The sequence below is a fragment of the Odontesthes bonariensis genome, chromosome 20, assembly GCF_027942865.1.
Source record: "Odontesthes bonariensis isolate fOdoBon6 chromosome 20, fOdoBon6.hap1, whole genome shotgun sequence".
Classification (NCBI taxonomy): Eukaryota; Metazoa; Chordata; class Actinopteri; order Atheriniformes; family Atherinopsidae; genus Odontesthes; species Odontesthes bonariensis.
The window spans coordinates 32634581-32656727 of record NC_134525.1 but is presented as its reverse complement, the minus strand read 5'-3'; the positions used below and the strand labels follow the sequence as shown (position 1 = coordinate 32656727).

General features: G+C 43.3%; 1 protein-coding gene across 3 annotated transcripts in view; it reads right to left on the bottom strand.

The window, feature by feature from the left end:
- Nucleotides 1-265: 265 nt before the first annotated feature.
- Nucleotides 266-22147, bottom strand: part of zcchc2 (zinc finger, CCHC domain containing 2) — a 44584-nt gene continuing 22702 nt past the window's right edge. For 2 of the 3 annotated variants that reach the window (XM_075452947.1, XM_075452948.1), the window contains exons 9-14: nt 21958-22108; nt 18376-18443; nt 18034-18116; nt 9160-9276; nt 7453-9066; nt 266-3183 (exon numbers count right to left, since the gene is read on the bottom strand). In XM_075452947.1, coding sequence (XP_075309062.1) covers nt 3122-3183; nt 7453-9066; nt 9160-9276; nt 18034-18116; nt 18376-18443; nt 21958-22108 — 2095 coding nt within the window. In that variant the 3' untranslated portion in view covers nt 266-3121. The remainder of the gene's footprint in view (nt 3184-7452; nt 9067-9159; nt 9277-18033; nt 18117-18375; nt 18444-21957; nt 22109-22147) is intronic. The other variant, XM_075452949.1, reaches the window with a different exon arrangement.

Here is a 22147-nt window from a genome sequence, read left to right as displayed (position 1 = left end):
GATCGATGAGTATGCAGTTTGCAAGTATTTAGTATGTAGTGGGCGGTTTCGAACACAACCTTTGACTGTTCTGGCTCATTCCTGATTGGTCAGAGGACACCGGTGACATCACCTGTTGGGGAAGTAGTCTGGCCCTTTCTGATTGGCTGGAGAAAATTACTTTATTCTATTGTCATGGCATGCAGGGGTTCCATTTTTAAGGTGTGATCAACTTCCACTATGGAGGGTTAAAGAAGTTTTCATGTCATAAGCAAGTCAGGACAAATTCACTTTGAATATTTATTGCTTTTAATGACAGGAAAAATGGTCAACAATTTGCATAAAATCCAAATTCCACTCTAGAAATATATTTGACCTTTCCAGTACACAGATATCAAAGTACAGTAAACATAACAGCTGAGGGGGACCCCTGGCAAATGTACAGTACAGCATTTTTCAAACAGGTCAACAAAACAATACTTGGGTTGTTGGGTGCATTATGGGTATGTACACCGGAGGCTCCTGTTCATCCACACAGTCCGAGTGGTTCATGTCTGCTCGCTGCTAATAATCCAGAGCTCAGGCGGATCTTCACCGAGAGGAAACAGTTGGAAGCTAAATTATCATGAAAGGAAAACTGTAAACATTCAGATCAACAGCAGGGGTTTTAAGGGGGCACTTCCTTAAAAGTCTCAAATCCAATATTTCAGAATCTCCTGACTGTGGCGATCAGGATCAGATCGGTCTTAAACTAATGCGGGGACGCGAAGCTGGGCAGTGATGGGAGACACGTACACAACACACGAATAAAACGGCTTCAGTGCCCTGTTCTTTTCATGACAACTGGCCACACTTACGGAACCCTAAAAGGTTCACAATCAAACCTTTTTCAAATAAAAAAAAATTTGCTTCGAACAATGAAATGTCACACTAACGCTTTTCAGCTTTCTAACCTAACCAGGTAGCTCATGTTAGCTCAAGCAAAAACGCTGGAGCAACTAAACTGGTGAAGACCAGGTGCAGCCAACCAGCTTACCAATGGTCGTGGTGTTTACACCATCAGTGTTAGCTAGCACCTCGTCTCTAATGACCAGTGGACACAGCAGTTGGGGCTGCTGTTTGCTCTTCATAGAGCTGTGGGTCAGTCTCTGGGTAGCAGACAGAAAATGCTTCACAGGTTAGTGATTAGGCAGCTAATGCTAACCGCTTCAGTTTCAGGCCACACAAGGAGGTGCTGAGTCACTTAGTCACGTTTTCCAGCCAACGGGCACCAACTGAAACATCTGCTTACATCTGCAGCAGGTGATGAAAGAAAGCAGGGGGACAGTAACCAGACTCCACATGTGTCATTAGTGGCAAACAGACATTTCAAAATAATACTGGGGCTTTAGAAGGAAATACTACATTAAATCACTAACACTAACATTTTGTCACAACCCAAATTTAATGGGTTTCAAAGAAACATTAGCTGAAACTATTCATTTATCATCACACCTGAACACTGCCATCTTCAATTATTTTGAATGAATTTCAAAATACCCCCAAAGAACCCTCAGAAAACATAAAAAAAAAAATCAGATCAAGATATTCAAGTTTATCTACAAACATATACTCAAGTATTAATTATCATGTCTGTCATACGTGTTCAAAATGAAGATTCACAAAGTTAAACTACAGATACTTCTGATTCATTCATTCACTTAACAAGCCCAGAAAGTGTCTGGTGTTGTCTGTCAGTGTTTGAAAAGATGGCGGCGCGCTGCTCTCCTCAGAAAAGCCTCAAACCACCCAGGAGTTCCCCTTAAACCAGAACCACTGTCCACTTCTTCTATGGTGGATACCACGTCTCTGAGGAGATGGTGTGACAGCAGCACACACACACTCACACACACATGGGTGAATATTTTTTTGTTCCAATGTTGGCTGATACATTCAGAGCCTTTGCTGCTACCAGCCTGCTTGACCTCGTGGGGCCAATAGCACACGGTGGCCAACCTTCCATGATACTGCATTAACATCATCCTACTTCAGGAGTGGGGACCTGTCTTTCTCTACGCTCCATGGATGAGAATGATGAAGTTGTATCTTTGTCTTACAAAAGTCTGAAAAGCTTAAACAGACTTGGGTATTTCTGAAATGAACGTGGTAAGTGGTACTTTCCTGCTTTGGACACACGTCACTTCCGCAGAGCTGGCTCACACCAACAATCTGACTGAAGTGAAGTTTGTGTCTTGGTTTAAAGCAAACGCACACCATGAGAACCCTCCCATAAAAAAAAAACAAAAAAAAAAAAAAAAAAAAAAAACAATTGCAGGTAGAGGAAGGAGAAGGATCCCAAACCGCAAAACACAACACGTGACTGCGAAACTACAACCAGGGCAGAGTCGTGTTCGGTTGTATTTTAAATCATCTTCAGCCTCATTTAAAAAAAATTGAAGAAAATGTTAGCCACAAACAGCTGTGTGCACAGTACAATGCTGAGTAGTTCAGATTTCATGTTGATTTGAGCAACAATCAAAAACAATCTGTGGCGTTCTGCCATAGTGAATATATCCAAGTAAAAAATGTACAAATTGAAAAATAATAAAACTAATTAAAAAGCAGCAGTTACCTTCCAAACATTCTAGATATCAAGTGGAAAAAATGCATTCGATTCGTACACGTTGATACAGGTTCCTTAGTGATAAATGAGACATTTAAAGACATGAAATCCTTACTTACATTAATTAGGATTATTGGTTTTTGAAAACTGCTGCACAAGTTTGTCAGCCAATAAAATCCAAGATGAACAGTAATTATGAGGAAAAAGCATAAATAGGCTCTTTTAGAAATTAGTGTATAGGAACATTTCAGCTGAGACTAAAATCCCCACTTTATATAAAACAAAGAAAAAATCTCTTAACTTCCAAATAATTAAGCAATAATTTAAGATTTTCCAACCCTCAGTGCAAAAATATAAAAAAAACTGAAAGGGAAGGGAGTCACGTGACCCCATGAGAACAAGACGTCTGTCAGGCACATGTTCTCAGTGCTTTGTCCGCCGAGCAGCTCGCTCAGAAGCTTCAGTGCACTGTTCACACACAGTACCTGGAGAAGAACAGAGGAAACCAGAGCATCAACTCCTCTTCTTCTTCTTTGTTCTTCAGTCAGCATTGTCAAGTGCTTCTGAAATGTGGGCTGCTGCATACTTCAACCGGAAAACACCTGCAACGCGCACACACAGTCGTATCAGGATGGAGTTAAACACACAAACAGGAGATCAGTAAATACATGTACAACATGTTTATCTGAGCATTACGTAGGCTGGCCTCAGCAGCGGGGCGACAAGAGAGAAGGTTTCTGTTTATGAGAGAGAGAACGTTTCTGTTTATGAGAGAGAACGTTTCTGTTTATGAGAGAACGTTTCTGTGTATGAGAGAACGTTTCTGTTTATGAGAGAACGTTTCTGTTTATGAGAGAGAACGTTTCTGTTTACATGAGAGAGCACGTTTCTGTTTACATGAGAGAGAACGTTTCTGTTTACTAGAGAGAGAACGTTTCTGTGTATGAGAGAGAACGTCTGTGTATGAGAGAGAACGTTTCTGTTTATGAGAGAGAACGTTTCTGTGTATGAGAGAGAACGTTTCTGTGTACGAGAGAGAACGTTTCTGTGTACGAGAGAAAGTTTCTGTTTACTAGAGAGAGAACGTTTCTGTTTACGAGAGAGAACGTTTCTGTGTACGAGAGAAAGTTTCTGTTTACTAGAGAGAGAACGTTTCTGTTTACTAGAGAGAGAACGTTTCTGTGTATGAGAGAGAACGTTTCTGTTTATGAGAGAGAACGTTTCTGTGTACGAGAGAGAACGTTTCTGTGTACGAGAGAAAGTTTCTGTTTACTAGAGAGAGAACGTTTCTGTTTACGAGAGAGAACGTTTCTGTGTACGAGAGAGAACGTTTCTGTTTACTAGAGAGAGAATGTTTCTGTTTACGAGAGAGAACGTTTCTGTTTACTAGAGAGAACGTTTCTGTTTACTAGAGAGAGAACGTTTCTGTTTATGAGAGAAAACGTTTCTGTGTACGAGAGAAAACGTTTCTGTGTACGAGAGAGAACGTTTCTGTGTACGAGAGAGAACGTCTCTGTTTATGAGAGAGAACGTCTCTGTTTATGAGAGAGAACGTTTCTGTGTACGAGAGAAAACGTTTCTGTGTACGAGAGAGAACGTTTCTGTTTACTAGAGAGAGAACGTTTCTGTTTATGAGAGAGAACGTTTCTGTGTATGAGAGAGAACGTCTGTGTATGAGAGAGAACGTTTCTGTTTATGAGAGAGAACGTTTCTGTGTATGAGAGAGAACGTCTGTGTATGAGAGAGAACGTTTCTGTTTATGAGAGAGAACGTTTCTGTGTATGAGAGAGAACGTTTCTGTTTATGAGAGAGAACGTTTCTGTGTACGAGAGAGAACGTTTCTGTTTATGAGAGAGAACGTTTCTGTTTATGAGAGAGAACGTTTCTGTGTACGAGAGAGAACGTTTCTGTGTACGAGAGAGAACGTTTCTGTGTATGAGAGAGAACGTTTCTGTTTACGAGAGAGAACGTTTCTGTTTATGAGAGAGAACGTTTCTGTGTACGAGAGAGAACGTTTCTGTGTACGAGAGAGAACGTTTCTGTTTACTAGAGAGAGAACGTTTCTGTTTACTAGAGAGAGAATGTTTCTGTTTACGAGAGAGAATGTTTCTGTTTACGAGAGAGAATGTTTCTGTTTACGAGAGAGAACGTTTCTGTGTACGAGAGAGAACGTTTCTGTGTACGAGAGAGAACGTTTCTGTTTATTAGAGAGAGAACGTTTCTGTTTACTAGAGAGAGAATGTTTCTGTTTACTAGAGAGAACGTTTCTGTTTATGAGAGAGAACGTTTCTGTGTACGAGAGAGAACGTTTCTGTGTACGAGAGAAAACGTTTCTGTGTACGAGAGAGAACGTTTCTGTGTACGAGAGAGAACGTTTCTGTGTACGAGAGAGAACGTTTCTGTGTACGAGAGAGAACGTCTCCGTTTATGAGAGAGAACGTCTCTGTTTATGAGAGAGAACGTTTCTGTGTACGAGAGAGAACGTTTCTGTTTATGAGAGAGAACGTTTCTGTGTATGAGAGAGAACGTTTCTGTGTACGAGAGAGAACGTTTCTGTGTATGAGAGAGAACGTTTCTGTGTACGAGAGAGAACGTTTCTGTTTATGAGAGAGAACGTTTCTGTGTATGAGAGAGAACGTTTCTGTGTACGAGAGAGAACGTTTCTGTGTATGAGAGAGAACGTTTCTGTGTACGAGAGAGAACGTTTCTGTGTAGAAGAGAGAACGTTTCTGTGTACGAGAGAGAACGTTTCTGTGTACGAGAGAGAACGTTTCTGTTTATGAGAGAACGTTTCTGTGTACGAGAGAGAACGTTTCTGTGTACGAGAGAGAACGTTTCTGTGTACGAGAGAGAACGTTTCTGTTTATGAGAGAACGTTTCTGTGTACGAGAGAGAACGTTTCTGTTTATGAGAGAGAACGTTTCTGTGTACGAGAGAAAACGTTTCTGTGTACGAGAGAGAACGTTTCTGTTTATGAGAGAGAACGTTTCTGTGTACGAGAGAGAACGTTTCTGTGTACGAGAGAGAACGTTTCTGTGTACGAGAGAGAACGTTTCTGTGTACGAGAGAGAACGTTTCTGTTTATGAGAGAACGTTTCTGTGTACGAGAGAGAACGTTTCTGTTTATGAGAGAACGTTTCTGTGTACGAGAGAGAACGTTTCTGTGTAGAAGAGAGAACGTTTCTGTGTAGAAGAGAGAACGTTTCTGTGTACGAGAGAGAACGTTTCTGTTTATGAGAGAACGTTTCTGTGTACGAGAGAGAACGTTTCTGTTTATGAGAGAGAACGTTTCTGTGTACGAGAGAGAACGTTTCTGTTTATGAGAGAACGTTTCTGTGTACGAGAGAGAACGTTTCTGTGTACGAGAGAGAACGTTTCTGTGTACGAGAGAGAACGTTTCTGTGTACGAGAGAGAACGTTTCTGTTTATGAGAGAGAACGTTTCTGTGTACGAGAGAGAACGTTTCTGTTTATGAGAGAGAACGTTTCTGTGTACGAGAGAGAACGTTTCTGTGTAGAAGAGAGAACGTTTCCAGAAAAAAGAAAAAAACGGCCCCGCGGATTAAAAGGTTATTAGAACTGCCAATGGTTCCTACAGTCCGAAAGCGGCTATAAAGACCTGGATGACTCAGAACTGTCTGCTTCTAAATTCAGACAAAACTGAAGTCGTTATCTTTGGACCTGAGCGTTTCAGGGAGAAATTGTCTAGCTATATAGTTACTCTAGATGGTATTTCATTGGTTTCTAGTTCTACAGTGAGGAACCTCGGAGTTATTTTTGACCAGAACTTATCATTTGACTCGCATATAAAACAGGTTTCTAGGACTGCCTTCTTTCACCTTCGTAATATTGTTAAAATCAGGAACATCTTGTCTCAGAGTGATGCAGATAAACTAATTCATGCATTTGTTACTTCAGGATTGGACTACTGTAATTCTTTATTATTGGGCTGTCCCAAATATTCTCTGAAAAGCCTCCAGTTGATCCAAAATGCTGCAGCCAGAGTTCTGATGAGAACTAACAGCAGAGATCATATTTCTCCAGTTTTAGCTTCTCTTCATTGGCTCCCTGTTAAATTCAGAATAGAATTTAAGATTCTTCTCCTTACATATAAAGCTCTTAATGACCGAGCTCCATCATAGCTTAAAGATCTCATTGTAAGATATTTTCCTAACAGAGCACTTCGTTCCCAAACTGCAGGTTTACTTGAGGTTCCCAGAGTTTCTAAAAGTAGAATGGGAGGCAGAGCCTTCAGTTATCAGGCCCCTCTATTGTGGAATAAGCTGCCAGTAAATGTCCGGGAAGCAGACACCCTTTCCACTTTTAAGACCAGGCTTAAAACTTTCCTTTTTGATAAAGCTTATAGTTAGGGATGGCTCAGGTGATCCTGAAACCTGGGGAGTCGTTCCTCTCCACAGTCGCCTCAGGCACGCTCAGGCCGGGAGATTGGACCGAAAAACAAAAAGTTTCAGTGCAATCTGTTGGTTTCCTTAGCTAGGAAATTGTTTTTGAATTGGCTCTATATCAACGAATTGGATTATTTTATGAATAATTATGATTACAATTAATTGAATTCCAATTGGCTTGAATTGGACTTATTATCTAAGTGCCTTGAGATGACATTTGTTGTATTTGGCGCTATATAAATAAAAATGAATTGAATTGAACGTTTCTGTGTATGAGAGAGAATGTTTCTGTTTATAAGAGAGAACACCCTTTTAAGGTTCTCTATAGATCAACCATCCAAAGCTAACCCACCACAGCTGAATCAAACAGCTTGAATCATATTTGGTGAGAATGAGATGCACCTATTTGTCTGATCCCAGTGTACACTACCAGGACACTCTGGGTTCTGAGGGAGGACTGCATTACCTTGGTGTGTGGAGTCTATGGAAGGCTGGTTGCAGTCCTGAGCGTAGTGGCCACTCATACCACAGTTGTAACAGGATACAATGCCATTCTTCTTATTGACTCCACCTCCTGCCACGGCAGCAGCCGGCAGCATCCCAATAGGATTAGAGTATACGGGCTGGTATACCCGCTGACAGAACGATGCCGCTGGGGCCATCTGCTGCTGCAGACTGTAGTTTGCGGCGGCAGCAGCGGCGGCAGCCACTGCTGCTGCCGCCTGGTTACCCATCATATGTGACGGCACATCTGCATGACTGTGAGAGTGACTGTGAAGGTAGGGGGATGGGTGTGCAGGAGGTGGAGCAGATGGGAAAAAGGCGGACAGGGTGGCTGCACCGTTGGCCTGGTGAGGGGGGTGGGCCTGGGTGAGGTAGCTGTTACTGCACAGGCTCGTGAGGTGGAACAGAGACGGAGGGACGCTGAACACCTGGCGTGCTGCCGCTGCCACCATCTGGTGGGTCGGAAAGAATAAAGGAGCTTGGCAGCCAGAGGCACCACTCACACTGTTGCTTATGCCTCGGCTTCCACAGTTGTTATGACAACCACAGGTCCCACAGCCCATTGGTTGCTGCTGCTGCTGCTGCTGTTGTTGGGGGGGGGTTTGCTGCTGAGTTAAAGGGTTGCTGGGGGCAACAAGGCCACTCCCACAGGAAGCACTGCTGTGGTTGTAGGATGTACTGTCGCTCTGCGCCATGCTATGTGTAAGTGCTGGGCTGAGGCTCGGGGCAGGTCCAGATGTGTGTGTGGGCACAGCTGGAGGAACAGCCGTTTGTCCATTTCCAGAAGGTGGAGCTACTCCAGTGACCATGGGCCCTCCTAGCGTAGGCATAACAGCAGTGGGTACAGGCGGCAGGGGGTAAGGGGAAGGCATGCCAGACTGTAAGGTCAAGCCATGGTGCTTCGCATGAGAAGTCTCCACTTGTGGAAGAGAGGAGCCCAGACCTGGGCTGACACTGGCTGGGTCTTGGCAGGACAGAAGAGGAGAAGAATAGGATGTGGGACCTGAAGACATGACATTCAAGGCTCTTACAGGGGCCTGGTGAGGATGAGAAGCATGTGGAGCAGCAGGAGGAGAATCACTCCTAGGAGGGCCGTCAGCGCCACCCTGGTTGTGAGACAAAGCGGTTCTGAACCTCTGAACCAGCGGCTGCACAGCAAGATTTCCTGGAGGATGGAGGCCAGTAAGTGGAATCCCAAAGGTTACCAGCATGTCCCTCTTCTCTGCATCTCCCACAATTCCAGGGCCTTGGACGGGCGGAGGCACTAGAGACATCGGCATCATCAGTGTCCCAGAAAGGGGCTTCCCATCAGGATTGATGCTTTGGCTGGAAGCAGAAACCAGTGGAAGACCGGGGTCAGTGGCCCCGTTGGGGAGCACACAGGGCTGAGAATGCATGAAGGGAGAAGTGGGGAACTCTGGGCAGAGGGGCTCCATCTGAGCCTCGTGGATATTGGAAGACAGAGTATGGACAGAGGAGACTTCTCCCACTCCAGCTGGATCAGCCCGGTGTGTGAAGAACATGTCAGGGGCCACGCCTTTACTGCAGTCATCAGAATGGCTGTCTGTATCCGACACTGAGACAGACAACAAGAAGAGTCACAGAAACTACATCATCCCACCGCATCCCTCCTCTGTACACACTTTGTTTGTGTCGGCACATCTCTCACCTTTGTGGTTGTCATCCTCACTGTCCAGGCTCTCTGGTCCTCGATGTTGAGGGCTGGATGGAGAGCTGTAGCATTCTGACGATGTTTCGCCACAGGTATCAGGACCAGAACCCCCACCTGGAACAACATCTGAGTGTCAGACTGCCAACTGCTGAGATTTTGAACATCCCCACAATATACCCACAAGGCCCACGGTGAACATTGCGCACCATGATGCACGCACTCACTCTGACGATTCCTCAACAGCAGAATAATCATTCAAGTCACTCATCTGGTATGAAATGCTCACTGAACCACACATGTACTTTAGTGTCTGTGCTAATATGCCATAGGACAACAGGAAAAAGCGAGTAAATATGGCCACACTGGAAGTGTTTAAACTTGGATACTACTTGAGAGGGAACCCTACATACAATCAGTGAGAGAGAACGTCCCAAAGCCGACCTGTATGAACAGAAAAGAAGAACTGATTTCAAGTTTAAAATGGAAAATAATGGGTAGTATGGAGCCGAGGTGGAAGTAACGAATTACAAATACTCACGTTACTGTAATTAAGTAAATTTTTTGGGTACTTGTACTTTTACACTTTTTTTCAGGTGTGTAATTTTACGCATACTCGAGTACAATTTACACCATGTAATCTACTTCGCTACTTTTATGAACAAAAGTCGCTCCTGAGTACGGCCACGATTTGAATTAATATTCAAACCATCAGATTTTTATTTTTTTTCAATGCAAATCCTTGTTGGCCGACAGATCGCGCCCGGGCCGATTAATCTAAGAGGTAGGGGAAGAAAGGCCAACTCTGCTGCTGCAGCAGGCGCAGCTTTCTGGAGGTAACACACCTGCACAGCGGAGCAGAGAGTGGACTGAGGATTTTGAGAGAAAGAAGTCAAAATGGAGACAGAAGTGAACAGTGAAAACGATGAAGAAAAGATGGAGGACGACTGCCCGTGGCCGTACCTGGAGAAATTTTTCATGTTCAGAAGGAGAAAAGGAGAGCAAACTTTGTTTGAGCTCCACGGTGACATCAGTTTACAAGACTTCAACGTCTAATCTCAAAAAACACACTGCGGGAAGAGGTTTTACAGCTATACTTGTATGATAATACTTTCTTATTTTTCATGTGTTATGGTTATTAATTTGGCTGAGATAAGTCTGCAAAGCTGCCATTGGTTAGCCTGATCATAAGACGGAGCGAGCTAACGGGTGGAGTCAGTGAAGCGAATGTATTCATGTGTGTTCCATCTGTTTACACTCATAATAGTCATGTCATTAAAGTAATTTCACTGGATAAGGTGAGCCGTTTTTGGTTCAAAAACCTGGCGCACAGTGCTGAGCTGCATCTCAAATTAATATTCAGGTTCCCAGCTCTCTTGACATATAGCATGAGACCAGGGCTCGGCAGGGGGGGGGATATTTCATACAGGTGAACCGAATCAAATGTCTGCTACTGACGATGCAATAAAACATCCATTGGTTAAAAAGTAATTAATACTCTGAGTAGTTTTTGAGAAGAGTACTTTGTACTTTTACTTAAGTATCTTTTTAACACTAGTACAATTTAAGCAATGTAACAGTACTTGTACTTGAGTACAACTTTTCAGTACTCTGTTCTCCTCTGGTATGGAGGCACGTACCATAATTGTCATATTCATTGAAAGCGGTGTGTTTGCTAAAGTGCCTACTACCTACTAGCAAGGTAAGTCTATGGACAGTGGATATCCCAGCTGTTGGTCCAGGCCATTATCTGAATGCCAGAAATGATCACTTACTGACACTGAGAAAAGACACTCAGTCAGGTCAAATCATGGACATTCACTGACAAGCAGAATTTCTCGCTGAAAGATGATCTAACTGGTCAGAATCCAGACATTCATACATGGCCAGAATGCCATTTGATCAATTCAAAATCTGAATTATGGATCTAAAGCTGATGAATGACCTATGTCGTGTTTTGTTTTCTTCCCCCTGGGAAACAAATTGCCTTTTTGGGCGCCTAAATAAACTGTACTGCCAAAAGTATTCGCTCACCTGCTATTACATGCATATGAACTTAAGTGACATTCTTAATCCAGAGGGTTTAATGTGACGTCGGCCCACCCTTTGCAGCTATAACAGCTTCAGCTCTTCTGGGCAAGCTTTCCACAAGCTTTAGGAGTGTTTATGGGAGTTTTTGACCATTCTTCCAGAAGCTCATCTGTGAGGTCAGACACTGATGTTGGACAGAAGGCCTGGCTCACAGTCTCTGCTCTAATTCATCCCAAAGGTGTTCTATCGGGTTGAGGTCAGGACTCTGTGCAGGCCAGTCAAGTTCTTCCACACCAAACTGGCTCATCCATGTCTTTATGGACCTTGTGTTTCATGTCGAATAAGGAAGGCAGGGTCTCTGCAGGTTTCAACAAGTCAAATTTAAGACCATAACTAATACAATTTAAGACCCATTTCACATCCATACTGTCATTCGGTTGCTATAAGCCGACCTTATTGGCAGCAAGTCTGTGTAGCTCTCAATTTTTCTCATCGTTTATATGATTATTTGTCATTTTTTAGTTTCTATCTAAACATTTTTAGTTATTTTTTTTATCTGCTTTTTTGTTTTAATTAATTTTTTTTGACAATGTGCACTACTACTAAAGCAGTGTGCACAAGAGAAGAACTGTTGGTACTGTCAAGGATTGGACGCGGAATTAAACATCCAATTCCGACCGAGCTTAAAAAGCTGTACCGTGGATGCAGAGCTGGAGCGAAACTAAAGGCAAAAAGGCACAACAGGAGGTGGAGGTACAAAGCTTTTCTGCCCTCTGTGATTATGGGAAACGCTAACTCACTACCAAACAAGTGTGATGAGTTAGAGGCGCTTGTGTGGAACCAACGGCTGTATAAAGAGATCAGTTTGATCTGTCTGTCTGAGTCCTGGCTGAACCACAACACACCGGACTCACAGCCGTACGAGCGGATCGAGACCTGAGTACGAGCGGCGGTAAGCGGAAAGGCGGGGGTGTTATACTGTTCTTTAATCAGAGATGGGTAAACCCCCACAATTTGACCGTTAAGGAGAGGGTTTGTTGTCCAGACATCGAACTGCTGTCAGTTGGTTTCCGTGCATTCTATGCGCCCAGAGAGTTTCCATACACAGTCGTCATCGTTGTTTACATTCCACCGAGGGCGGCACCTGTAACGGCGTGTGACGTCATCCATGACGCCGTTGCTAGGATACAGACCCAGCATCCTGAGGCATTCATTGCAATCACAGGAGATTTCAACCACATCTCTCTATCCTCCTGCCTGACTGGCTTTGTACAGTATGTGGACTGTCCAACAGGTGGAGAAAAGACATTAGATCTGTTCTATGCTAACGTGAAGGAGGCTTACAGGACAGTGTCTCTTCCACCACTGGGTAGATCTGATCACAGCATGGTCTATCTACAACCCACATACAGACCGTGTGTACAAAGACTTCCTGTTACTACCAGATCTTTCAGGAAGTGGTCACCAGAGGCGAGTGATGCATTGAGAGACTGCTTTGATGTCACAGACTGGGCTGTACTGCTGGAGGAAGATGAAATGGACATTGACATGGACAGGAGGGTCAGCACCATCACAGACTACATTAACTTCTGTAGGGACACTGTGATTCCAATCAGGACTGTAAGGTGCTATCCAAATAACAAACCATGGATCACCAGTGACATCAAAGACCTCCTGAACCAGAAAAAGAGGGCGTTCCAGAATGGGGATGGAGAAAGGCGGAGGAGTGTACAACAGGAGCTTAAAAAGACATTACGTCGAGCTAAGGTGGAGTACAAGAAAAAGGTGGAGAGACAGCTGGAGAACAATAACACCAGAGAGGTGTGGAGGGGCATGAGGACCATCACTGGATACAGACTGAAGAACTCTCAGTCTGTAGAAGGTGATGTGGACAGAGCCAATACTTTCAACCATTATTACAACAGGTTTGACAGTGTGGCTTTTCCCTCCTCTGCTGCTGCTCCCTCCACCCCCACCACTACAGCTGCTTCCTCTATACTGCTTCCACTGCCCTGCTGTACTTCCACCTCAATGGCAACCTGCATCGCCAAGCCTCCTCCTCCGCCTGACTGCACCTCTACCTCTGCTGTCACCAACAAGCTTCTTCTGTCCAGCTGTACCTCCACCTCTGCAGCAACTTCCACCGCCTTGTCTCCTGAGCCAAGCCACACCTCCATCTGTGCGGCAGCTCCCACCATCAGGCATCCTGAGCCCAGCTGCACCTCCACCTCTACGGCAGCTTCCACTCCCAGGCCTTCTGAACCCAGCTGCACATCCACGGTGCTGTGGAAAACTTCTTGTCTCATACCGGTGCCCAAATTAGGGCAACCGGTGGAGCTGAATGACTACAGACCGGTGGCTTTGACATCTCATATCATGAAGACCTTGGAGAGACTCATTGTTCGTCGCATGAGATTGCAGGTTGCTGAGGCTCTTGACCCCCTCCAGTTTGCCTACCAGAAACACATAGGAGTGGAAGACTCGATTCTGTACATGTTGCATCGGGCATATGCTTATCTGGATGTGCCTGGTTCAAATGTGAGAGTCATGTTCTTTGACTTCTCCAGTGCCTTCAACACCATACGGCCTCCCATACTGAAAGACAAGCTGCTCGGTATGGGTGTGGCCCCCTCCCTGACATCATGGATTATAAACTATTTGTCTGCCAGACCACAGTATGTCAGCATGGGGAAATGTGTTTCTGGAACACTGGAATGCAGTACTGGGGCTCCACAGGGTACTGTTTTGGCTCCTTTTCTTTTCACCCTGTACACATCAGACTTCAGGTACAACTCAGAGTCCTGCCACATTCAGAAGTATTCTGATGATACGGCTGTTGTGGCATGTGTGCGCGGTGGACAGGAGAAGGAGTACAGGGACCTTGTGGAGGCCTTTACTGACTGGACCAAAAAGAACTGTTTGTTCCGAAACACCACCAAAACCAAAGAGCTGGTGGTGGACTTCAGGAGATCTAAAACTCCATACCAGTCAGTCTGCATTGATGAAGGGGAGATAGATGTTCTATGCTGCTGTCTGCTGGGGGAGTTGCACTACAGACAGAAACTGTAGGCACCTGGACAAACTGGTGAAAAAGGCTGGTTCTGTTGTAGGCAGAAGGCTGGACCCTCTCGGTGCTGTGGTGGAGAAACGGATGAGGAGGAAGTTAGATTCTGTGATGGAGAATAATAAACATCCTCTCCACAGCATCCTGACAGGACAGAGGAGCAGCTGCAGTGAGAGGCTCATCTCTCTGCGCTGCAGGACTGAGAGCTTCAGAAGGTCCTTTGTTCCCACAGCCATAAGGCTTTATAACAGTGACTGCTGAGTTCTTCTCAAATTGATTGATTGATTTTTATTTATTTGTTTATTTTGCCATTTAGTCATTTATTATTATTTAGTTAGTAGTAGTATTATTATTGTTGTTAATTCAATCATTGTAAATATTTAAAAAAATGTTGAGCTACTTGACGAATTTGAATTTCCCCCATTGGGGGATAAATAAAGTATTTTTCTATTCCATTCTAAAAAGCAGGCTCGGAATTACTTGCAAAATATATAAATTTATTCGTCGAACATCAGCATGAACGGGCCCTTAACTTTGGAGATAAGATCTCTCTTGATGAAATCGGCTAATCCAAATTGCGCGATGTACGCCGTCTTGTCTTTTCCACACTTAAACGTTTTGGATATTTCAGAATCCGGGAACATGGTCTGGAACAGCTAATCAATGTTCTCATTGCAAGTATATGACTGGTGCTTAGCTGCCGCATTTAGGAATTTTCTTGTTTGGTCTATTACTTATTACTCTGACCTTGATCACCACATCATATTTAAATGTGGTTAAACAAGAGATAAGACGTTGACAATGTTTTGAAAAATGTGACGGCATATCTGTGATGACATGCTTTATTACCATATAATAAATAATTGTCATTACAAATTTTGGTCAGTAGTTCCATAATCTTTTCAATATACTTCAGTCAACATACTGTATCATCATTATTTAAGATGCTTCTTGTTAGATGTGAAGACCTTTGCCATGTTACTCAGAGACGCTGTCCTATACAGATTTTTCATGACAGATAACCGATCATGTTTGCATGTCACTATCGAATCATGTTCAGTCAATAGTCAATGGCTATTTCCACAGCCTTCATGTGCCATACTCGATGAGCCAGGGGCCAAAACCCTAGAGGCAGCGACTGCCGGGGCCCCTTGGTTGCATTACCAGGCGAAGTGCTGCTAAGGTGCGAGGGCCTTTATTGCTCTTTGAAGCTTTCATCATTATTATTCTTCTGGCAAATTAAATGCTTAATTTTATTTTAACATACTCAGAAGTGGGCATTGGAAAATGACTCCACAGCGCCCCCTAAACCGCAGTCCTGAAGTCTACATTCAACGACATGCATAAAATTTGGTACATACGTTGAACTTAACAGATTGAACGAAAAAGCCTCTTGAAGGTTTAGCCTAAACCAAACAGGAAGTTGGTCATTTTGGTCAAAAAACACCATTTTGGCATTTGACACGTTACATTTTAACAAACACATCCTACATAACAACACATCCTACATATTCAATCAAACAGGTCCGAAAATTGCTCAGTATTCTCTTAAGACATGCGAATAGAAGTTATTGAAAGCTTTGGTTTTAAGCAATGGCCGTGGGTGCGGCGGTCCTGAAAATTTCGCCATGAAATATAAAGTTGTTAAATCTGCCACATTTTACATCCAATCTGCCACGCCATAGCCACACCCACACCCACTGATAGCTGGAAATTATATCTTTTATGTTATTTATGACTTACAACTTCTGAACAATTTAGTCCTCACTCTTGAAATTTGGTCAGAAAATGTGTAAGCTTTCATACTGCAACTTAATCAAAATTGTGTATTTTTAGAAAATGTATCCATTGTGAATTCAATGCTTGGTCATGAAACAGGAAGTCCTTTATTAAATATATTAAACATTAAATCATCTGATTATCTGTTATTATCTGATTCGCACAAACGTACAAGACTTCCAGATCCAGACCGATAAGCAGGTGATGGCTAACCAACCGGACATTGTGGTGGAGGCAGTAGGGATAGCAATTTCAAGTGACAGCAACATCAAGAAGAAGGAACACGAGCTTGAAAAATACCAAGGGCTGAAGGAGGAAGTTGAAAATATGTGGGACTTGAAGGCAGCAGTGGTACTGGTGGTAATTGGAGCCCTCAGGGCTGTGACACCCAAATTTGGAGAGTCCCTCCAACAGATCCCAGGAACAACATCAGAGATCTCTGTCCAGAACAGTGCAGTTCTGAGAATGGCTGAGATACTGCACAGAACCCTCAAGCTTCAGGGCCTCTGGTAGCATCTTAACACCAGTGTGAACAGCCTGTCTAATACTTTTTATTCTTATCTTGGGTTTTCTTGTGTTGTACTGTTTCATGCACATTGAAAGAAAAATGAAATTGAACTTTTGCAGCATTTCATTTATCACAGATTTCTACTGATATCTATATAACATCCAGAAGTGATGACTTAAAAACTTTCATTCTGGCTTCTCTGACATCATCTTGAGGTTGGAATTTCATCTCTAGGAATACTTCTGCTCAATACGTAGATGACAAACAACTATCTGTGGCTTTAGTCCTAAATTGAGCAGAGAGCAAATATTGGTATCAGCTTGCTAAAAGGCCACTGATTGCACGCCCTCGCTCACACTATGGCTGTGTTCGAAACCGCCTACTACATACTACATACTTGCAAACGGCATACTCATCGATCAGACAGTATGCAGAGCGTTTACACGCAATGCACTTCGCTCCTGCCCGAGCCGAAATCAGCCGGCCTGAAGCTGATTTCGGCTCGGGCTATAAACTCTGTAAATATATAACTTTAGCAACATTTGAAACATTTTCATGCGAGAAAGTAGTCGTTTAGATCCCCAACGTGTTGAAAATCTGACAAAATACCGGCTATTTACAATTTTCTTCCCACGAATTCGGCGCTACTAAAGCTAGCGGCAGTGAGTAACGCACTTCCGGTTATTTTCACAAAATAAAATACCCGTTGCCTTTTATCATAGGGAAAGCCATTACGATACAATTGGTGCTTTTGTTTTGAAGACAGGAAGGGAACCTACCCTCATTGTAGCTAGCTTGAAACTGCCGTTTTGCCAGGAAATGACGATCAGCGACATCAAGTTACGTTGCATCTTGGGTAGTTTGAGTACGAGTAGTAACCTCATGATGAATACTCAACATTTTGGCGAATCTAGTATGCATCTAGTATACATCCGGGAACTTAAAAAAGTTAAAGTTAGTATGAGTAGTAGGAGTAGTAGGAGAAGTATGCGGTTTCGAACACAGCCTATCTGCGTGTCTAATAAATGAACCTCTCTGCAGGCCTGAGCTGCACCTGACATGCTGAAAAGGCTAAACTGAACGAAGGTTTGGATTATGCTATCAGTTGGGTCTGCTTGGTTCTTTTGGTGAATGACTGAGGATTAACACAGAATAAGTGTATAACCTCTGCTGCAGAACAAAAACATTTTTGCATATTTAACCCACTGCTTATAAAGACAAAAAGTTATCCCACTATTACTTTTGAGGAGAACCATAACTGCATCCTGGGAAATTAGATCTTTCTAAAGTATTTTTTGTCATTTTATTTGAAAATTGTGATTTCTAATTATTTGCAGATGAGAAGCCTTTTATCATCTTTAACCTACGGCTCATAGTACTCAACATAAGTTTATCATTGTGGACTCCTAACTAGACAGAAGTGCTCTGTCATGCATCTCTCCTTACAACAGGGTCATCCTAGAACCATGTGGGTCCATTACATCATCCTTACCTTTCCTCTGAGGCGGCAGGGTTGGGACTAAACCACCATTGGTAATGATGGCAACTCCTTTGCCCTTTGCATTCCCTTTGTCCCTGCAGACAGGCAGAAAGGAAAAAGGATGAAGTCATTTCAGCTACACCTAGAAATACGGGATAGTAATGCAGGATGTGAACTGGCAGATGAGTGCACTACACTCTTCCACATGGATCTCCTGTTATACTGTAACGGCATGTAGCTTTAGAAACCCATGTTCTGTCACTAACATTGTAAGCATGCCCTCTGCTTTTCTATGGTGTATTATCTCCATTTCCCTCAACAGTGACGCAGCACTGCTGGCAGTGTCTCACCTACCTGTCTGTTGGCAGGACTCTGCTCTTTATCTTAGAGACCGTGTGGCTTCTTATCTCGGAGTCCTGGTGCTGTAAGGCAGATCAGAGGCCAGAGTATTTCAGAGCAAAGAGTAAAGTGCTATTTGTTATTCTACTAATGTGCGAATGAGAAGACTGAGCAGTATTATTATGAAAATGGAGAATAATCATGTGTATATATGCTGGAATCACAGTCATGACAGGTGAAAATCAAATGAGCTGTGAACAGAAGTATTAAGCCTCTGCTGTGTCAGATCCAGAAAGACAGAGAGGACATGCCCTGTCAGCAACGTGGCTCTGTCCCTCACACAGTCTTGACCTGTGTCTGTCCATCAGTGAGATTAGCATGTGGCAGGTTCTGTATCATTCCTTCAGCCTGTAATGATTAACCTGTATTCATGGAACTATGTTGTCGACCGTTTAGCTACACTCCCCAGCTCAATAAATCATTAGACCAGTTCTGGTTCATATCTGTGGGGATGTTACAAATGACCACAACATATCATGTCAGCCCAGCCATGGCTTCCAATCAACAGAAGCACAAAGAGTGAGCATTCAGAAACAACACTCAGCTTCTCAACACATGTGTCTTTGTTAATAGAATGGATTAAAAAGATTGAAGTTGATGATGAGTCCATATGGATTTGATGTTTTATCCATCTGGACATTAAAGGATAAGACCGGTTTTTTGACATTGGGCCCTTGATTTCACATTATAACATGATGTTCTACTCACCCCTGCTTGTTGTTGAACATTTGGAGCTGTTCCGAAGATATTCGAGAGGCGTCTGGCTGCTCTCTTGAGATATTCGGCCATGAAACGGTTTCCTATGGGCAACGTTATACAGGCACAAACTATGCTGTTTATAATTTATTAATTACTGTACATTAGCACTGATAACGTGGAGGTGCGTCGCTTACTTAAAAAAATCCGGGTTACTGTAATTTTGAATTTTTGTCGTAAAGTGGGTGTTACTGACGTACTCGTCGTGCTACTGCCACAGACAGCCCACAGACCTGCTGTCTATTTATTCATTCGGCTAAAATTCAAAATTAGTAACCCGGATTTTTTTAAGTAAGCGACGCACCTCCACGTTATCAGTGCTAATGTACAGTAATTAATAAATTATAAACAGCATAGTTTGTGCCTGTATAAGCTTGCCCATAGGAAACCGTTTCATGGCCGAATATCTCAAGAGAGCAGCCAGACGCCTCGCGAATATCTTCGGAACAGCTCCAAATGACCAACAACAAGCAGGGGTGAGTAGAACATCATGTTATAATGTGAAATCAAGGGCCCAATGTCAAAAAAACGCTCTTATCCTTTAACAGGTTTTGTTCCTGAGGAACAGAGAACGTTCCCTCCTGTTTTTACAACATCTGAACAGGAGATCTATAGAAACCTGTTCCAAATAGAAAGCTTGACCAAGTCTGACTGAAAGCATGACTCAGTAGAAAAACCAACAGCAGCAGTTACAGCTAGAATTCTCCCTGTTCATTAGTGTACTGGTATTTGGCAAACTTCAGCTACCATTACATAGCAGAGATCCACAGTATGCTGCATTCAGTATCTGCACACACATGCTCAGCTGTAACCCGACTGAGACAGCATTGCTGTTAAACTAACTGTTAAAAGCCACTTCAAGCTGAGCTGCTAAAGACATTAGTTTTAAGCTACATTAATTTGGACTGGGACACCTTTGTCTTTTCATTCCCACTCGCTCAGAAATAATGAAGTCATGGTCAGGACTAGTGATGCTCCGATCAGCATTTTTTGGACCGATCACCGATCACCAAAATCATGATCTGCCCGATTGCCGATCACTGCCGATCACGGAAGGAATCGGACATTTCCATGCCTTTCATGTAGCAGAGTGTGCACCATTTATAGAAATTAAACCGCCAGAGGTAGCTGGGGACATGTAGAACAAGAATCTGGTGGAGTTTGCAGAAAACAATTGTTTTTTTTATTTTCATTGGTTATGATTTCAGCATCAGATTATTTAACAATGATGCAGTGAAATGACTTGAAAATCACCACAGAGGTAGCTGGGGACATGTAGAACAAGAATCTGGTGGAGTCGGCAGAGGACATTTTGATTCTGTTCTAAATGAAGTTTTCAAATCTGACTATGCAGAAATGAGTTTGATTCTGAATATGCTTCAATAATTTTTTTCTATCATTTTGTTTTAATCATTAAAAAGAATGTATTAAAAAAACAACCAAGTAATGACAGGTGTATGTATTCCAACAAATGAAAAATCAACTTTGATATATATTTCTGAGTTTACGGGGTGCACTTGAATGCACCATAAATCCGCTTTACCGTATGACGCGATGTAAACGGGCACTCGATTTCATGTGTAGCTAGCGCGAAGCGCAGATGGCGTGACCGCAGTAAGTTTCACATCTTTCTGACACACTGATTTGGTGAAATTCCAGACAGGAGAGGTCATGCTGTCGAGATGCACTGTAGAGGTTTTGCCTGTTCGGTTCTGTACACACGTCACATACCACATTAGAAAGTGGTCGCTACTAATTTACGTCACGTGATCGGTTTTTTGATCGGCATATTTTTCCGATCGCCGATAAGGCTATTTTTGGGCATTATCGGCCGATCATGATCGGCAGCCGATCGATCGGAGCATCACTAGTCAGGACTCAGTATGATGAGTGTGTTCCAGCAGCAGACTCACATCCAGCATTATAAACCATCACTGATCGATCAGTGGGGGTGTCTCACAGTTCACATGTCCACACCAACTAACGCACATGTGATCGGGAGCTGATGAATGCACTTCTGCGTAAACTGTATGGGTGAGGACACTGTGTCAGTGAGAGCGAGAAGTAAAAACATCAAAAAACTTTCCCAGTAAAATCACACTTTTAGGAAATGGTCTAGAATATAGGCAAATGAAGGTTTGAATAGAAAAAGTCCAAATATTTCAACTACATCTGACTGTAATGAGAGAATAACACTTCATGTTAGTCTGGCTTTTCCACATGGAACTGATTAATACAGTGCATTAATGTGAGGAAAAAGCACTGGATGGTGGTCTGTGCTGTACTGATTTTTAAAGGACTTCTGCCAACACTGTAACCAAAACTCTTTTCACACAATTCTCAAGCTGGGATGCATTGATATCATGTATGAAAGTATGGAAGTGGCACAGGGAACTAAAGCTCTGATAGGTCTCTGACCTGGCCAGGGAAGTAGGAACAGAGCTGAACAGGCTTTGTGTGGAAGGGAGAGCCAGCATCGTGGAACTCGCCACTCTAACCAGCAACAGACCACATTCTACCCAACGCTTGATGTGTGTAGGCAGTAGCACACACTGATGTGTGGCTGAGCAGCCTCTGTATGAAGAAGAAGCAGGTTAACAAGGACGTATGTTCTGAACTGATAAGCTGCCGCAGACCAGTGAAAAGGCAATGAACCTCTTTAGATGCCTGTTAGTCCAATGATCTGCAGAAGTACTGAAGGAGGGAACTCTTAATAAGCCCACACATTTTAGAGGAAGAACAGTTGAAGCAGCACCTTCCAGTTCTCCACTTCACTCTTACCTGTTCAGCCTCCTGGCTGCTCCTCAGTGTGCAGCTTTTCTTTCTCCTCTCTGCGGGACCATTGAGCTCTGCAGCATGGCCTCCCCTCCTCTGTGTGTCCCCCTGGGGGCCTTTGGCATTAGACAAACTGGCAGAGAGGATTTTGAGGAAGCTTTTGGTAAAGGAACAATAATAAATGAACTTGAGCAAC